Source organism: Triturus cristatus, unplaced genomic scaffold (assembly GCF_964204655.1).
Source record: "Triturus cristatus unplaced genomic scaffold, aTriCri1.1 SCAFFOLD_205, whole genome shotgun sequence".
Classification (NCBI taxonomy): Eukaryota; Metazoa; Chordata; class Amphibia; order Caudata; family Salamandridae; genus Triturus; species Triturus cristatus.
In genome coordinates this window covers 1362766-1381910 of record NW_028187869.1, presented here as the reverse complement: position 1 = coordinate 1381910, position 19145 = coordinate 1362766, and the positions used below count along the sequence as shown (strand labels likewise).

The 19145-nt window shown below is 45.4% G+C and overlaps 1 protein-coding gene across 1 annotated transcript in view; it reads left to right on the top strand.

Annotated features, from left to right (window-relative positions):
* Window positions 1-19145, top strand: part of LOC146770466 (uncharacterized) — a 189147-nt gene that overhangs the window by 33889 nt on the left and 136113 nt on the right. The window contains exon 3 of the mRNA XM_085640443.1: window positions 7094-7241. Coding sequence (XP_085496569.1) covers window positions 7094-7241 — 148 coding nt within the window. The remainder of the gene's footprint in view (window positions 1-7093; window positions 7242-19145) is intronic.

Sequence of the window (19145 nt, the reverse complement as noted above, 5' to 3'; positions counted from 1 at the left end):
CTCCACCACATTCGCCACAACCAGAGGATACTGATGAGGACCAGGGGAATGGGCAAGTAGACGAAGATGTAGTGCCACTGGACACTGATGATCCCCCACAGGAACCAGACCCATTGAATGATTATGATACTGAGCCGGATCTTAACAATGATCCAGACTACTACCCCTCAAAACCATCTCCACCAGATGACAATGTGGGTTTTGCCCAGCTAGTTAATAAGGCCGCAACATACCATGGAGTCAAACTACATTCTGACCCTGTAGAGGAGGAGATTCTGTTAGAGACCTTTGATCAACCACATATGTCTATACAGGTACTACCAATGCTTAAAGGTCTTCTTATACACGCTCCTGAGGTGTTCAAAGACCCAGTTAGAGCAAGGGTTCCTAACCCCAGGGTAGACAAGAAATACAAGGCGGCTCCTTCCGACCCCATTTACATCAACGGTCAACTCCCCTTAGATTCCCTCGTCGTAGCCAATGTGTGCAAACAAGCAAGCTCTCAGGGATCAGGTGACACACTACCTCCTGACAAGGAATCTAAGTTATTGGACGCATCAGGCAAGCAAGCGCATGGCGTCTCAAGCTGCCAACTCATGGAAGATAGCAAATACACAAGCCCTTCTAGCAAGGTATGATAGGGCTCATTATGATGAGCTGGAAAAGCTCATTCAACACCTCCCACAGCAATACAAGGACAAAGCCAACAACCTTATACAGGAAGGCAAGTTAATAACTAATACTTCCAAAAAGTGAGGCCTCGACGCAGCACACACCGTGACCCGCGCAATAAACACCAGTGTTTTGCTGCGCAGACATGCCTGGCTAAGGGTGTCTGGCTTTAAACAGGAGGTGCAAAACACCATCCTAAACCAGCCCTTTGACCAGCAACACCTTGTTGGTCCTGCAATGGACACATCTTTGGAAAAGATAAAGAAGGACACGGAGACTGCCAAGTCTATAGGAGCATCGCAATTACCCTCTAACAGAGGCTCTTTTCGGCGTTCCTTCTATAGAGCAGGCTCCAAAACGAATACACCAGAGCACCCGTCCTCATCCTACAAAAGTACCAACTAGGGTTCCTTTTCTAGAGGATACTCCAGGGGAGGTTACAGGGGAAACAACAACAAGGGCAGAGGTAGGGGTAATAACACCCACAGCTCCCCTAGCACCAAACAGTGACTTTCCGGCGCTTCCCCCGATCATTTCACTCCTGTCGGGGGACGCCTCTCACAGATCCTACCTATCTGGGATTCCATCACAACAGACAGGTGGGTAAGACAAATTATCCTGTATGGTTATTGCCTGGAACTCACTTCTACCCCTCCCAACATCCCCCCCAAACAGCGTCCAATGTCATCAGAGCATCTAACACTTCTCAAACAGGAGGTTCTTGCACTATTACAAAAACATGCAATAGAACCAGTGCCCTTGCCCCATCAAGGCACAGGGGTGTATTCCCTCTATTTTCTTATTCCGAAAAAGGACGGCTCTCTCAGGCCAATATTGGACCTCAGACCGCTAAATTTTTATATCCAATCAGACCACTTCCATATGGTCACCTTGCAACAGGTGCTTCCTCCTCTCCAACAAGGCGACTTTCTCTCCACCCTAGATCTAAAGGACGCCTACTTCCACATTCCCATTCATCCCGCTCACAGAAAATATCTCAGGTTTGTGGTAGATGGCCAACACTACCAGTTCAAAGTCCTACCATTCAAAGTCACCATGGCACCCAGAGTCTTTACCAAGTGCCTCGCAGTGGTTGCAGCCCATTTAAGAAGACAACACATTCATGTCTTCCCTTATCTGGACGACTGGCTCATAAAAGCAAAGTCTCACAGCAGATGTGTTCAACACACACTCCGTACCATACAACTGCTTCACAGTCTGGGATTCACACTACATCAGGGAAAATCCTATCTCCAACAGTCTAAAACACAACAATAACTGGGGGCTACAATAAATACCTCCACAGCACTAGCATATCCCAACCCAGTCAGAATAACTGCTATGCAAATGTTAATTAAAACATTTCAGCCACAACACTCACTTCTAGCAAGAGTGTTCATGCAACTAATAGAAATGATGGCCGCTTGCATTTTTCTCGTTCCTCATGCAAGATTACAAATGTGTCCATTACAGGAATGCCTAGCATCTCAGTGGAACCAGGCTCAAGGTCAGCTAACAGATCTGGTGTTGGTGGACGACCACACCCATCGCTCTCTGCAGTGGTGGAACACACAAAACCTTTCCAAAGGGCGGCCGTTCCTCGAGCCAGTTCCACAGACAGTGCTAACAACAGACGCATCGCTCACCGGCTGGGGAGTGCATCTTCAAACCCATACCATTCAAGGTATCTGGACCCCCCAACAAAAACAATTCCACATCAACTACCTGGAATTGTTAGCAATAGTCCTAGCACTGAAATCTTTTCAGCTGCACCTTCTAGGCAAAGCTGTCCTGATGTGCACAGACAACATGACAGCAATGTATTGCATACAAAAGCAAGGGAGAACACACTCCCTACAGCTATCGCGCTTAGCACAAAGCATAAGGAGATGGGCCATTCCGCAAAACGTATACCTCCTGGCAGAACACTTACCAGGGATACACAATCAGATTGCGGATCTGCTCAGCCGTCAAGCACAACATATCCACGAATGGGAACTTCATCCTCAAGCACTTCTCCCATTCTTTCAACAGTGGGGACACCCAGAGATAGATCTGTTTGCCATACACCAAAACGCAAAATGCCCAAACTTCGCATCCAGGTATCCACTCCCATTGTCCAAAGGCAATGCGCTATGGATGAATTGGTCAAACAAATTTGCTTACGCTTTTTCGCCTCTCCCACTCATTCCATTAGTGGTACGGAAACTCAAACAACATTCTCTCACAATGATCCTAGTTGCTCCAACATGGGCAAGGCAACCATGGTTCACATTTCTGCTAGAACTATCAGTAGTATTGCATCAAAAGCTATGTCTCTCACCCAAGCTTCTCACTCAGAACCATGGAGAGATAAGACACCCAGATCCCAATCAACTCAACCTTGCGATCTGGCTGGGTCTGAGGTCTTAGAGTTTGGCTACCTCAACTTCCCGCCAGACTGTATGAATATCATCAAAGAGGCCAGATGCCCTACAACACGGGCATGCTATGCAGCAGTCATTTACTGCACGCACAACAAGATCAATCCACTAGATGCTTCTATTCAGAACATTATCTGCTATCTATTGCATCTACAACAATGTAACCTAGCGTATACATCTATTAGGTTACATTTAGCCGCTATAGCAGCATACCTACAAAACAGACAACATTTGTCTTTGTTTAGAGTTCTGCCATCAACGCTTTCATGGAAGGACTTAAAAGAATAATTCCACCAAGAGCCCCACCCTCTCCAGTGTGGAACCTTAATATAGTCCTTACCAGACTGATGGGTCCTCCCTTTGAACCCCTCCACAAATGTGAGCTGCAATTTCTCGCTTGGAAAGTAGCCTTTCTGATTGCTATCACATCTCTTAGAAGAGTAAGTGAACTCCAAGCATTAACCATACAAGAACCATTTTTACAAATACATCATAACAAAGTGGGTCTTAGAACTAACCCAAATGTTCCTACCTAAAATTGTATCTGCATTTCACCTAAACCAGTCGGTTGAACTACCGGTATTTTTTCCTCAACCAGACTCAGTGGCAGAACGAGCTCCTCACACGTTAGACGTTGAAAAAGCAATACTCTACTACATTGAAAGAACAAAATCTTTTAGGAAAACCAAACAACATTTTGTGGCTTTCTCCCCACCGCATAAAGGCAATCATATATCTGAAACAGGAATTGCAAGGTGGATTGTAAAATGTATACAAATATGCCACATGAAAGCCAAACACACTTTAACCATTCCCCCTAGAGCTCATTCTACACGCTAACTAGGGGCTTCTATGGCATTCTTAGGGAACATTCCCCTAGATGACATATGCAAAGCAGCAACTTGGGTTACACCACACACCTTCACAAAACACTATTGTGTAGATGTGCAGGCAAACCAACAAGCTAGTGTGGGCCAGGCTGTATTAAGAACACTATTTCAAACTACTGCAACAGATAAAGGTAGCCACCGCTAAGGAGGTAACTGCTGTATAGTCTATTGCACAGTGTAAAATCTGCAGCTCATATGCCTCGAACGGAAAATGCTACTTACCAGTATGCATCTATTCTTGGCATGTAGAGTTGCAGAGATGTACACGCCCACCCGCCTCCCTGGATACCTCTATCTGTTCCAGTGTTATCTTACTTAGATACATTACACATGGACATCTTTTTATTTCTCACTACTCCTTCTAACCCTATGTGGCAAAAACAATCTAAGGATGGAGCCGATGTCCATGAGTATTGTCGATCGAAGGAGGAGTCACCAACCTCGTGACTACAAAGACGTCTTCGAAGACAAAAACAACATGCAAACATCCGAGCCCAACACCAGATGGCGATCTATGCATAGTGTACAACTCTGCAGCTCTACATGCCAAGAACAGATGCATACTGGTAAGTATCATTTTCCTTCACATATTTCAGACATGAATCAATAGAAATGTGTTTTCCCGAGCTCAGGCCCTGCGGCTCTTGAGTATCTGAGAAGTTCTGCCGAGCATAGCCTTCCACCCAGGCCACAATTCCTAAAAAAAGAAGTGGGAGAACTAACCTAGTTAGACATTACAGCAGGCAGCATCACAGCATGTGACATCACAGCATGCGACATCACAGCGCAGGACATTACGGCGAATGACATCACACATGGCATCACGGGAATTGACATCATAGAAAGTGACATCACAAGCCACAACTTTACAGGAAGTGGCATCACAAGTAATGACATCAGATCTAAAGCCCTCATATATTTTTTGCAGGTCTATCGTGCACGTTTGAGCGCATTTCAAGGATAATAGCACAGTGAGGTATGGAAGATGATATGTGACTTCTACACCTTGCGATTCCCCCAGCTTTATGTAACACATCCAGTAGATTAATGTACAAACTTATATAATGTATTGTGCATCTAATTTGCACATGTTGATGTAAAGCGCTCTGAAACCCTGCATTGGGATGAGAAGGGCTATACAAGACGAAATAGTGGTAGTTTAATTATTTCAACTCCTCCTCAGGTGTAGTAAGCTCAATATAAATGCAATTTGCTGTGTGTAAAAACTGGCAAACACATCTGACATTCTTACAGTGCATGCATGTCTCCTAAACAGGGACTGAACAAAGTGAAAAGCTGCCTCTCTTATGTATGTGTGAAGTGCTAACAAGGTGTTAGCCTTTGTTTCCCCTCCATTTCATTTGCATTAGGTGTGAGGCTCCTGATTGCTCCCAGCCCAGAGACTGGAACAAAAGGAGGCCTGATGAACCCTCAAATTCGGTCTTTGTTATGGGCCCAGCAGGAGTATGAAATAAGAAAGCCCCGTCCCCGCCTGCACATTGTTGCTTGTTGCAAATGGAAAGCAGACAACTGATAGTGTTCCTGTGTTTGGAAATTACACCGGGACGAGTTCAGCACATTATTCATTGGGACCCAAATTCTTGGCAGGGTGGACGGCATTCACCCTGTGAAAATAGTGGGTCTACAATCATCCTGGTGCGGGGCACCATGGAGGCTTGTCTCTTCCCGCCTGGCCCGTCTGTGCCTGAGCAGGGCCTGCCATCCGAGGAGGTTTCAGCTGCATGGTGTGTTCTAGTCCAAGTTTGTTAGAGTTGCCGGGTAAGGGCAGTGCAGAAGAGAAAGTTACCCGGTGCCAAACCATTTGCTTCCACCAGATTTTCGAATGGGCAAAGCATGTTTTCTGTAAGTAAATCTCCATGCGTGGATGCCTGCCTCCATCCAGGTGCGCATGCTATGCAGTGACCGTGGTTACTCCAGCCCCGTAGCGTCCCGAGCGGGAGTGTGGGTGCCTGTGGGGTGAAGCAGAAGCCCACGTTCTCTGTGCGCAACTACTTTTGGGAAATGTTCACTCTTTTCAAACATGTAATTCCCAGTCGTTGTTTCTCTGCTATCCAACCCATTTTCTGCCAATCCTTATGAGCTCCTAGACTGCAACAATGAGGCAGTAAAATAGCATTAAAGTTCTGAAAAAATAAGGGGCATATTTACAAGGCGGCGATAGAAAATTATCACCGCTTTTGCGGACGTTATCGTCTAATTAGCAAGGTCACACTAACGCGTGAAACCTTGCATTAGCGCACGAAATCATAACGCCCAGCTTTGCATCTCTAATGAGATGCAAAGTGGGCATTCCTAACCTGACATGACAGGAGAAATGTCGCTAAGCGACAATTCTCCTATCATCAAGCCCCACGCTATGAAGCATAGTGGCAAGAAAAGTAGTGATAACCCCTGTTATCGCTACTTTCCTTACGCCTGCTTCAGGACTGACTTAGCCATGATATCCTATGGAAGGTGGATATCATGGCTAAGTTTGTGAGTCCCTATCAACAAGCTAACGCCACACTACGTGAGATTATCTCTGGGTTTCCAGCGATAATCTCAAGTTAGGCAGTTAGCGCGAGGATTTTTATCGCTTTTGAGATAAGCGTTGCTAATAGCACGCTATCTCAGCGATAAAAATCCACGCTAGCCGGCGATAATTATCCTAGCGCTAAGTGCGCTTAGCGATAAGTATCGCCGGTTGATGCTGACATGCCCCTAAATGCTTTCTCAAGGAAGTTGACAGTCACGCATTCTCCTACTGTTGGTACACAGGCAATCAATCATCTGGAAAAGCAACAGACCAACAGCCCCGTTTTAAGAGGGCTATGGGGTGCCACCCCCTACCCTAAAGACAAAATAAAAATAGGACTAATCTACTGTGCATTTCTGACTGATGTCCAGCACTGCAGTTCACGAATTGCCCCTTACTGCAGGCTTTCAAGCATTCTGCATTAGAGCACCCCTAATTAAGTGCCAAATTAAGTGTACCTTTCCCATTCTAATCACACAGTACAAGGGCCTAAGAGGAAAGAAAACATTTTAGGTCTTACAACTTTTCATTTTCACAAGTGACACTATGTTGCTCCTCTTTTTTATTTAAAGATCCCAGCGATGGACCCCAGGACGCAGACTACCATTGGCAGGTCCGCAGCGGCATGAGATGGCTGAACATTAACCACGACTGGGTCATTGAAGCGCAGTATTCCCAACCTGGTGTGATAGGAATGAAAATTTACAACACCAAGTTTGGGTAAGTGTTTATTTTATATCTAACATTTTATTTTAATGTACATTTCTGATGGCTGCATCTTTCTACCGATTTCTAATCTCATGAAAATCTCTGCAGATGTCAGACTTGTCTGGAAAACGTTTCCTCAGCAGTTGCCCTCCAGCACCTCCAGGTGGTGCCATGCAGCTCTGAGCTTGAGTCTTACTTGCGGATGCGACAACATTAGAGCATATTAGGCAGTACCCGGGGCCCAGCAGTCAGTTTATGTACTGCAGTGCCTCATTGACATGGGCCCGGAGATCTGTGAATGTTTCACCAACTAAAATCCTCTGTATTTTGACTGTGACTAGGTCAGATGGGTTCTCGAAAGATTTCAAGGTTTAAACCCTATTGCAGAAACCACAAAAAAAGTCCTTGTCGGACTCGCATGATATGTGTATGTGGCGTTTGGTCTTGGAACGCAATGCCGTGGTCCCCAATTCCTGTTCTTCTATTTAGCTGATAACCATAGCAAGAGATCCAGCAATTTTTGGCCACAACCCGTAAGTTAAGTCTCCTTAGATGGAACGATCTCCAAATACATCTTTCCAGAATAAAATAAAAAAGGGCCATAGGAAGGAGAAACCATCTGTTGGGACGGAAAAGTCCCCTGTATGGCAATGGACGTGTATCCCTGCCTCCTGCATGCTTGTGCACCATGATATAGGCCTGCCTCACAAATTGTAGTGTTGTTGGACCGGAAGGGGTGCCCAAAGCGCTACCCTCATAGTGGTGGAAGGCTACTGCCTTTACCAGGAGATAAGCAGCACGAGCACGGTAGTGGCAGCATACCGTGTAGTGGTCAGTGGGAGTGAACAGGTCCTTTTTAGGTCGAGGCTAGAGAGCGCGTGCATTGTCAGGTGATCTGTTGTATGTACTTTGTAGGATCTGACTCCTCCCATGCTTTGGATTGACTTTTGTGTGTGTCCTTTAACAATCATAGCCTTCCAATGGCTAATGGTGTGTGTATGGCTCACCTTTTTTCAAAAGTTTACTCCCATGGAGTATTGCCACAGGAGAAAGCAGCGGGGCGCACAGTGGAGGCAGCTGCGGCAGCACACCCGCTTTGCTCTGACAGCTCTCTTCTCCAGGGGTATGTATTTGTGTGGTCGGAACACCAGTGCTCATTTGGGATTTGTGCCCTGTATTTACTTGTTACTGTGGCAATCACGCATTCAGTCTTTTCACAGTTTTAAAGCAGATGCCATTACCAGGCAGTGTTTGGTGTGCACACCTCGCTGCGAGATGCGTGAAACAGACTCTGCCTGTTATGACACTCCTCTCTCGCCGGTCCCCTGCGGGTGATATATTTATAACCGGAATGGTGCTGCCTGGGTCTTCCATGCTTTACAAATTCTCATCCATCTATCTGGCCCATAAAGTGCTCTCATTAGACACACTAACAAGCATGTTTTGCCCATGCAGACTGTCAGACCACCCTTCCCTTGCTGGGGGTTATTCATCTGTTATCCAACTCCTAGTAGATTGTGTATGAAACAATAACCTAAGAGGGTCAATGGGAGCATGCACTATGTACTCATTCACCCTTCCTTTAAGGACATGTATACCAGTGATTTACTCAGTGCAGGCACTCACTCACTCTGTGCAGACAAACTCCTACAAAATAGTTACAAAGAGTGGGTAAACTGGTCATGAGTTGATCAGCATGGCCATGAGGGTAATCAGACAGAGTATAAACCCGACTTAGGTGATTGAGCCTATCAAATTTGTTTTTCTTCTGAATAAGTGGACTGGCCTCTAATTATTAATGGAGAAAATCAGCATGGTGAATGTACACCGTTTTTTTAGGTCTTGCCTAGGCAGCACTTGCGCTGTCTCTTCGAGACATGATGTATGCAGGATATGAGCATGAAGCTACGCCCATGTTTTTATTTGGCTTCTGTCACTGTCCTTTGTAAGTGGTGGCTTTTCATTGGTCAATAGGCTTCCAGATTTGAGATGGAGATTAGAGATGAGTTGGTAGTTTCCTGAGTCCTCTGTGTCAGCATTTAGCTTTTTCAGCAGAGTCATCACAGGTGACCTTTTTTAATCTTTCACTAACTATGCCATGTGTTAAGCAAGCATTTATACAATTATTGCAGGCAATAATGTGTTTAAGTGATGTTTTGTGAAGCTAGGTGTGCAGGGGTCGACCGTGGTGGATGAGACTGAATGTGTTGAACAGCATCTCCTCAGATATTGTGGAAAAGGATTGCAATAGTGGAGTATCTATGAGTTAGTTATTCATCTTAGTTATTCATCTTATCAAGATATTATTGTGGTTGGTTGGCAGTCTTCTTTTTACTTACGTCTACTTTGTTGATATGAACTGTGATAGTTTATTGGCAAATTCTTGGGATGTGGAAATTGTACTTTCCATTTAAGTGGGAGCTGTGACTTCCCTATATATGTTTTAGACTACCCTGCATTTGCTATAACATGTTTTCTTTTAGCACTCCACTTCATTTTAATAGCACCTTGCATGTATTTTCCAAATGTTTTTGCCCTTGTGAAGACCTAATTTGTCTGACTTTTTTTCTTGTTAGTTTTTTGTATGGTGCCAGGATGTCAACCAATATAGTTAGCTCCCCTTTTTAGAATATTGTTATCTGGATCAGAGGTGCAGTATTGGAAACCCTTCACAAATGTGTGTGGTAAATATGATAACCTTCAAGGTTGCGGTACTGGACACAAATCACATAAACACTTTTCCTGCTTCTCAGAGGATTGCAGATGTTCTGGAGATGATTCAAATATTTTTATCTCAAGACACAGCTTGCATTAATACATGCCCTGCATCTGCTGTGTCTCAGGGCATCATGCATCTTGTTATTTCCACACACCTGATGGTGCATGAGGGTTCTTCTGTGGTGCCTCGGAAAACATGGACTCCAACATCAGGGGAGCCTTTCATGTCAGGTTCAGGAGTCAGTTAATCTCGACTTCTACTGGTATATGGACCCTTCCAACCTTGGTGGATTATCAGCTCAGCACTCTGCAGTGCGGGCTATCTTGTGCAAGTATGCGTTCTTGCTAGGCTCAGGTGCCTATCTGGACAACATGATGCATTGGGTGCTATGTGTGTGTCAGAAATGTTCCTGCACACAGTTGAGGTGCGGGTTGTCTGTCTTGCCATGAAGACATTTCTGCCTACCATCTCATGGAGAACAAATCAACACCACCATTATCGACTCTATCAATTTTCCTGGTAGTGGTGAATCTTGCAGGTTTCCTCGGTGCGGAAAGGGTTGCTCCCAGTCACTTCTAACTGGAGGATCATAGGTCAGAACTACACCCCAAGCTGATGGTGGTGATAGCCTCTAGTTTGAGGTGTCCACACATGGATTTCATACCTGCATCCATTACAGGACGTGTCCTCAGTTTTGTACTATACAATTACACTTGAATGATTCCCTGTGGGATGCCTGCATGATCAATTAGTCTCAGAGCCTGCAGTATGGGTTCTCACAGATTTTGTTTCTTCCGGAGATTTTGTGGAAGGTGCAAGGGGATTTAATGTAGCTCATTCTGCTCCAAGTTGATCAACGAGAATCTCGTTTGACAATCTGTATGCACTCAACATTCAACCACCTCTTCCTCTCCCGCACACGGGGGGCTTTCTCTTGCACCAGGATGGTGAGGTGCTCTACCAAAATAACCAGGCGCTGTGGCTGCATGCTTGGAGATTGAGCGGTGCCAGCTACAGGCCTTTTGTCTCCCTGCTGAAGTTGTGGATGTCTTCTTGGCTGCTAGGAAACTATCTGTAAAATCCATATAAGCAAGTTGCTGGAAAAATGTGTTCACTGGTGCTAGTCAGAAGATCTACATCATTTTCAATCCCATTTTTCTGACATTCTGCTCTTTGATCTGTTTCTTGTCTAGCAGGATCCGGCAGTGTTGACAGTTAAATACTATTTGGCTGTTCGATCTGCCTTCATGTGTCTTCTAGACCAGCTGCCATTGGAAACATCACCACTAGTGCCTAATTTTCTGCAAGGTTTAATTTGCTTGCTTCCTCCATTGTTTCTCAGTGGGATTTTAATATTGTGTTGACTTATTTCATAGCATTGTCATTCGACTGATGCACTGTTGCCTAATCTAACCAGTCATTCTGAACACTGTGCCCTAAGTGCCTATAACTTCAGCCCGTAAGGTCAGAGAACTTCAAACCATCACAGTTTGTCAACCCTTGATGGTTTTCTTCCAAGATAAGTTGGTCTTTCAGATCTACGCAGCTTTCCTTCCCTAGGTGGTATCTGCCTTTCCCATGGTGGAGTCCTGCAATCCTTCGTCCTATCCCATCAAAAGAGGAGGAGGAGCTACATAGACTGGACCCAAGGTGAGCTGCGTCATATTAGATTGTCAGTGCTCAATAGGACAGAGTCTAAAGTGGATGATAATCTCTTGCTGGGATTTGAGGATTTGCTGGAGCTAAAAAGGTTCAAGTGACAATTTCTTGTTGGGGCATCCTACATATCAAAATCTGCAATGTCTTACCTTGTCAAAAAAGATCTGTCCCAGAGCATTCATTCATGCCTATTCCACTAGCACCGTGGATGCTGTAGTGGTTCACACCAGAGGTTTTCTGATGGCTGACACCTGCCAGGCTCCCACGTTCTCATTCATGCATTACATCCTTGGGCAATCAGAAGTTCTCCATTCCACCTCCTAATGAGGTACTGCTTTGTGGTTCTTTCATTGCATGAGGAATCCATGAGAAGATGTAGTCAATCTGAAGAACGAATTATCTCCAGTAATGATATTTCTAGTGGCTACATAATCTTCCTGTAGAATCGTTACCACCTGCCCGCCACACCTGAGGAGTAATACCTTCAATAGCAATGTAGACAAACATGTTATGTGCCCTCATTTGTGCTGGGTCTGATGCTGTTTCGGTTCCTTATCGCACACCTCCATGGGGTGGGATGTCACCAGCATGAGGGTTAGGAACTTATATACTCAGATATTGTCACAGTCGGCAGGCTGACTCACGACGGAAGTGCTGCTACTGCTAGCGAAATGTGTTGGGAGAGTGAGGCACCTAGAAGGATATTCATAAAGTGAGGAATCTGCTTAAAAGCACTAGGAAGGAAAATAGTCTTACCAAAAGCAATTAACTGTTTCTTTGGATGCCTGAATTAACTTTGCAGCCTGCCCTACATTGTCTGATCGGTTTCTCCTTAATGTGGTATGCATTCTTGAAGCTATATCTTTGATTGTAGTGCAATTCAATTTAGAAAAACAGATCTATTCATGGTTTATCACTGCTCATGCCAATGAGACTATTGACCAGCATGAGCTTTTGGATTCAAGCAGGCTCACCTAGAACTAAAATAGAGCAGTCAGAGGAAGCGTACGCCTCATTAGGATATCCTCATAGAGAACAGGCGTTCACAAACATTTTGTAGCAAAGTCGGATAAGCACCTCCTCTACTTTGTTTTGAGTTCCGCATTTTTGGAATATTTTATACCTTGCAGTAAGCATGGAATTAAGCAAATTTATAGGCGGCGATCTATGCACAGATATGAATGTCAGCAGCCCTACATCCCAAGAACAGATGCATACTGGTAAGTAGCATATTCAATACAATGTGCAGTTCTCTTCCTCCTTCCATAATCTTAGGGATTGTCTTCAAGGTGTACCCGTGACAGAATTGTGCATGTGCACATTCATTTTTGGTTTATTTTTTTCTATTCATGGGAAAATATGCTTTCACGTGATCAAGCTATTTCCTCAAGACTCCCATGAAATATTGAGGGTTTTCCTGCATATCTCTGTCTTTTTCAAGAGTAGTTTTGTGGGATTTTCAAGGGTGAGAACCTTTGTTACTTTATGAGTGTTGACTGCGTTTTACATGGCTACCTCTTTATTACTTCTAATTTTCAGTAGACCAAATATCTGGGCCCCCTTCTTATGGTTGCCAGGAGTTGTGAATTTACATGCACAGTTTGATTCCAAATGCCTACGTCAGATTAAATTGTGCAAAATAATTGCGTATAAGGCCAATAATAAAAAACAAGCATTTGCAATGCAATAGGTCTCGCGTGTGCCAGAGTTAGAGCTATTGGTATTGTAAATGACAATGTGTTTTATCTATGTGTTTTGTAGTGGATTAGATGTATATGGTTTGGAGTGGAATTAAGTGGGTTGAATTGGAACGGTTAGTTGCGAAATAGTGTGTGGTAGAATTGTGTGATGTATTTGTGTTTTGGAATTATGCAATATGGTGAATAGATAGGTGTGAGCTGCATAGAATAGTTGGAAAGAAAGATATAGAGATAAATAGGGAATGAAGTCTAGATAGAGGAGCAGAATGTGTGTGAGAAAAAGAGAACTAAGGGGAGAGCAGGCCAGAGATGCATAAATAGGGAGCGCCTGTGTATGTCGAAGAGAGCTTAAGAAGGAGGAGAGTGTGGGTTTGAGGGATGGAAATGTTGATAGGGCACCGGAAGGAAATTGTGCTTGAAGACCTGAATTGAGAGAGGTGTGAGAGTGTATGAGAGAGAGATGAGTACGTGGGGCACCCTGGGGAGGTGGGGGGCAAGAGATGGAATTTTGCACAGCGTGAGGTGATAGAGGAAGGTAATTTGTTTGACTAGGTAGTATAAAGAGGAGGCTAGGAGTGTGAGGAAGGGATGAGAGGGGGTAGGGACATTGTTAGATGAGAGGGGGTAGTTGCAGAGTGAGGTAGAGATGGGGCAGTGGGTGTGTGGTGGAGAGATGATCGGGTTGGTGGAAGTGCAAGTTTGAGATGTGTTTTGGAATTGTGTGGTGTGGGATTGTGTGGTATGATGTAGTTTTGAATTATGTGGAAAGTAATTAAATGGTATGAACTTCAGTGGAACTATGTAGAGTGTGAATTTGTGTGGGTGCATACACAAACATTACAGGGATGGGAGTCGGCTAGGGTTAAACTTTCAAAGTTTGAAAGTGCTTTGATACACAGCTGTCTGGGCAGAAATGGCCCTTGGCTCAACCTAGATTATTTCTACTTCCACTTAACCCTCTGTTTGAGGAATATGAGCTGCAGAATTCACACTTTTGTATAGATCGCCATCTGGTGTTGGGCTCGGATGCTTGCAACTTGTTGTTGTCTTGGAAGAAGACTTTTGTAGTCACGACATAGGTGACTCCTCCCTTGGACAATAGTGCACATGGGCATCGACTCCATCCTCAGATAGATTTTATATGCCATTGCATTCAGATGTAACTTCATCGCTCCGGTTCGGTACCGTGTTTTCCAAACCTTTTCAACGCGCAAACCATCGCTAACTTGACGGTATTGTTTTCGTTTGCGTGCCTTTCGACGCGCTAACTCAAATACTCGATTCCGATCGTCGACGCGGGGCCTATCGACACCATTTGGGTCTTCAGCCAATAGAAGGGACTCCAGTCAAAAAATGCCCCCAGTGTGGAGCTAAATTACCACACAGTGACCAACACAAGGTCTGCAACCTTTGTCTCTCGCCGGAACACGAAGAAAAAGATTGCCTAGTCTGGGCCTCCTACCGGTCCAAGAAGATTATCCGTGATCCGCCGGGCTCGACGACACGTTATGGCGCAACAGGCTGCACCAGTGTCAGAAGACATCTTCGATGAAGGCCCGACGTTTCAGAGGCAGAGGATTCGGAGGATCTCAACATTTTGTCCGAAGCAGATGACTCCGACTCCGATGACCAGATCACTCCAGGTCAACGAGTGAGTACAACTACCCCTGCCCCAACCCCACCCGAAAAGCAAAAGGCTCCAGTCAAGACTTCGCCTGAAGGCCTTAGTCGCGACCGAAAGAAAGCTTCAGGAGTCCTGCCTCTGGGCCCGGCTCCGAAGACAAAGACGAAGCCTTCCGGCGGCTCAGGACCAAGCAAGCCGCACGCCGGTGTCCCAAAAACACAGTCTGCGCTGAAATCAGGAACGCATCCTACTCCTGCTGTCTCCAAAAAGGCCTCGGCACCGAGCACTTCGGCACTGAAAGACCAAAAGGCCTCGGATCCGAACAAACCTCGAAAACCTTCGGATCAGAAAAAGATTTCCGACTCAACACCGAAGCCGAAGGACCCAAAAACCCCTTCTAAGGCTCCAGAGCAGAAATCCAAGCCGCGTTCGGAACCAAACAAATCAGCACCGAAAGCAGACACCAATGAGGAAGAACAGTTTCTACAGATCCTATCGGTCCGAAACAAAAGACATTGCTTGTGGACCCTATAACAGGCCATATTATCAGTCTCCCAGCCAAGAAGAGGAAATTGGACACCCCACACACTCCTGAGGTGCCTGTGAAGAAAAGGAACTTTGCAACTTCACCACTAAGACCCTCTTCTCCTGTTCTTCCTGTTTTCCTACTAGGCCTTCTTCTCCTATAAATACTTCCTCCATACTCACCACCACCACAGGATGATGATGACTTAGGGCATGGGGACCCACATAATGACCCTTTCAATGATCCTGGTGATGACACTAGCATACCACAGGACACATGGGACGACTACGATACCCCTTGTAGATCCTCCAGACCTTCCTGATCCAGATGCATACCCCACAAGGCCATCTCCCCCAGATGGCACCTTTGGGTTTTGTCAGCTCATTGATAGGGCTGCCCAATATCATGGTGTCCAAATGCATTCAGACCCCACCGAGGAAGACTTCCTAGTAGATACTTTTGCACAGGCACAAAAGACAGTACAAACACTACCCAGGCTTAAAGGTGTCATTAAACATGCACCGGACGTCTTCAAAGACCCTGTCAGGACCAGGGTTTGCAATCCTCGGATTGATAAAAAATATAAACCGCCCCCAATGATCCCACCTACATTAGAGGTCAACTCCCTTTAGATTCACTGGTGGTGACCAATGCACGGAAGCGTGCCAACTCTCAAACCGTCTGGGGTACTCCACCTCCAGACAAAGAGTCTAAGCTACAACACGCCTCAGGCAAACGAGTTGCTTCTCAGGCAGCTAATCACTGGAGAATAGCTAATGCACAAGCACTGCTTGCCAGGCATGATAGGGCTCACTATTACGAGCTTGAGGGCCTAATGCAGCATTTGCCTGACCAATACAATGCCAAAGCCAATGATTTGATTCAGGAGAGCAAGTTAATCACAAACGCATCCATTAAATGTGCCCTCAATGCCGCAGACACTGCATCTAGATCAATTAACACTAGTTTGTTATTGCGTAGACACGCATGGTTACGGATTTCTGGTTTCATACAGGAAGTGTAGACTACTATCCTGAATCAGCCGTTCAATCAGGAACAACTTTTTGGCCCAGCTGTAGACGCAGCCTTAGAGAAAATGAAGAAAGACACTGAGACTGCAAAATCTATTGGAGCATTACAGTCTCCATCAACACGAGGCTCCTTTCGTCGCTCCTTTTATAGGGGCGCATCCAAAAACATCAGCACAGACACTGCTTCCTCCTCCTATAAAAGTCCCACACAAACATCCCCCAAAAGGGATATTTCAGAGGTGGGTACAGGGGAAATAACAACAAAGGGAGAGGCCGAGGTAACAACACTCGCACCTCTCCCACTAACAAACAGTGACTTCCCTCCACTCCCTCCAGACCATTCCACTCCGGTCGGAGTGAGACTCTCACAGTTCCTACCTGTCTGGAATTCCATCACTACAGACAGGTGGGTAAGACAAATTATACAGTATGGTTACTGCCTGGAACTTTCTGCAACTCCCCCCAACATACCTCCCAAACAGCGTCTGATGTCCACGGAATATCTAACGCTTCTCAAACAGGAAGTTTTCTCACTGCTTCAAAAGCACGCAATAGAACCAGATCCCCTAGAGCATCAAGGGACGGGGGTTTACTCCCTGTACTTTCTAATCCCCAAGAAGGATGGTACCCTCAGACCAATACTGGACGTCAGACCTCTTCATTTCTACATACACTCGGATCACTTTCACATGATCACTCTCCAACAGGTCCTTCCACTGTTGCAACAAGGCAACTTCCTTGCCACATTAGATCTCAAAGATGCCTACTTCCATATTCCCACACACCCTGCTCACAGGAAATATCCAAGGTTCACAGTGGACGGCCAACACTATCAGTTCAAAGTTCTCCCATTCGGAGTGACCACAGCCCCCAGGGTCTTCACAAAGTGTCTTGCGGTAGTAGCTGCACACTTGCGAAGACAGCAGATTCATGTGTTTCCATATCTGGACGACTGGCTCATAAATGCCAAGTCACACAGTCAGTGTGTTCACCACACTCACCAAACAACTCAGCTGCTACACGACTTGGGGTTCACAATAAACCACACCAAGTCACATCTACAGCCCTCCTACATACATCAATATCTAGGGGCCATGATAGACACTTCCAGAGCTCTAGCATACCCCAATTCAGCCAGGATAGCCAGTATGCAAACCCTCATTGCAAAATTTTTATGCAGCTCCTAGGCATGATGGCATCTTGCATTTTTATAGTACCTCATGCAAGACTACAGATACGCCCCTTACAAGAATGCTTAGCACGTCAGTGGAACAAGGCTCAAGGTCAACTTACAGATCTGGTGTTGGTGGATAGCCGCACACATCGTTCTCTGCAGTGGTGGAACACACAAAATCTTTCCAGAGGACGGCCGTTCCTAGAGCTTGTTCCACAGATAGTGCTAACAGCGGACACATCACTCACCGACTGGGGAGCCCATCTCCTAAACCACACAATCCAGAGCAGGTGGAGCACTCAACAAAACGTGCTCCACATCAATCACCTAGAATTACTGGCAATATTTCTAGCGTTAAAGGGATTCCAAGCTCATCTCCTCAACAAGACTGTCCTAGCCCGCACAGACAATATGACAGCAATGTATTACATACAGAAATAAGGAGGAACACATTCTTTGCAGCTGTCTCATCTAGCGCAAAGCATATGGAGATGGGCCGTTCCGCAAAACATATATCTTCTGCCAAAACAGAATCAGATTGCGGATCTGCTAAGTCGTCAGACACTGCAGATACACGAATGGGAACTTCATCCTCAAGTTCTTCAACCATTTTTCCAAATGTGGGGCCAACCAGACATAGATCTGTTCGCAACACACGCAAACGCAAAATGTCCAACCTTCGCCGCCAGGTTTCCACACCAGTTGTCCAAAGGCAATGCAATATGAATGAACTGGTCAGGCAGATTTGCATACACTTTTCCGCCACTCCCACTCATTCCGCTAGTAGTATGCAAGCTCAAGCAACAGTATCTCAAGATGATCCTAGTTGCTCCCACATGGGCACGCCAACCATGGTTCACAACACTCCTCGAACTCTCGGTAGTTCCACACCAAAAGCTACGTCTCTCCCCAAAACTGCTGACGCAGAACCATGGAGAGATAAAGCACCCAGATCCAGCACAATTGAATCTAGCAATCTGGCTCCTGAAGTCCTAGAATTCGGTTACCTTAACCTCCCACCCCACTGTATGAACATTAGCAATGAGGCCAGACGTCCTACTACTAGAGCTTGCTATGCAGCCAAATGGAAGCGATTCGTCATTTACTTGAATAACAACAAAATTGACCCACTAGATGCTTCCATTCAAAACATCATATGCTATTTACTGCATTTACAAAGATGTAATCTTGCATTCTCATCCATAAGATTACATATGGCTGCCCTTGCCGCCCAACTACAAAACAGACAACTTTTGTCATTGTTTAGAGTACCCACCATCAAAGCCTTTATGGAAGGCCTTAAGAGGATAATTCCACACAGACTGCCACCCTCTCCGGTGTGGAACCTAAACATTGTCCTTACTAGACTCATGGGTCCCCCATTTGAGCCATTACACAAATGCAAATTACAATTCCTCACATAGAAAGTAGCTTTCCTTGTCGCAATCACCTCTCTCAGGAGAGTAAGTGAGATCCAGGCTTT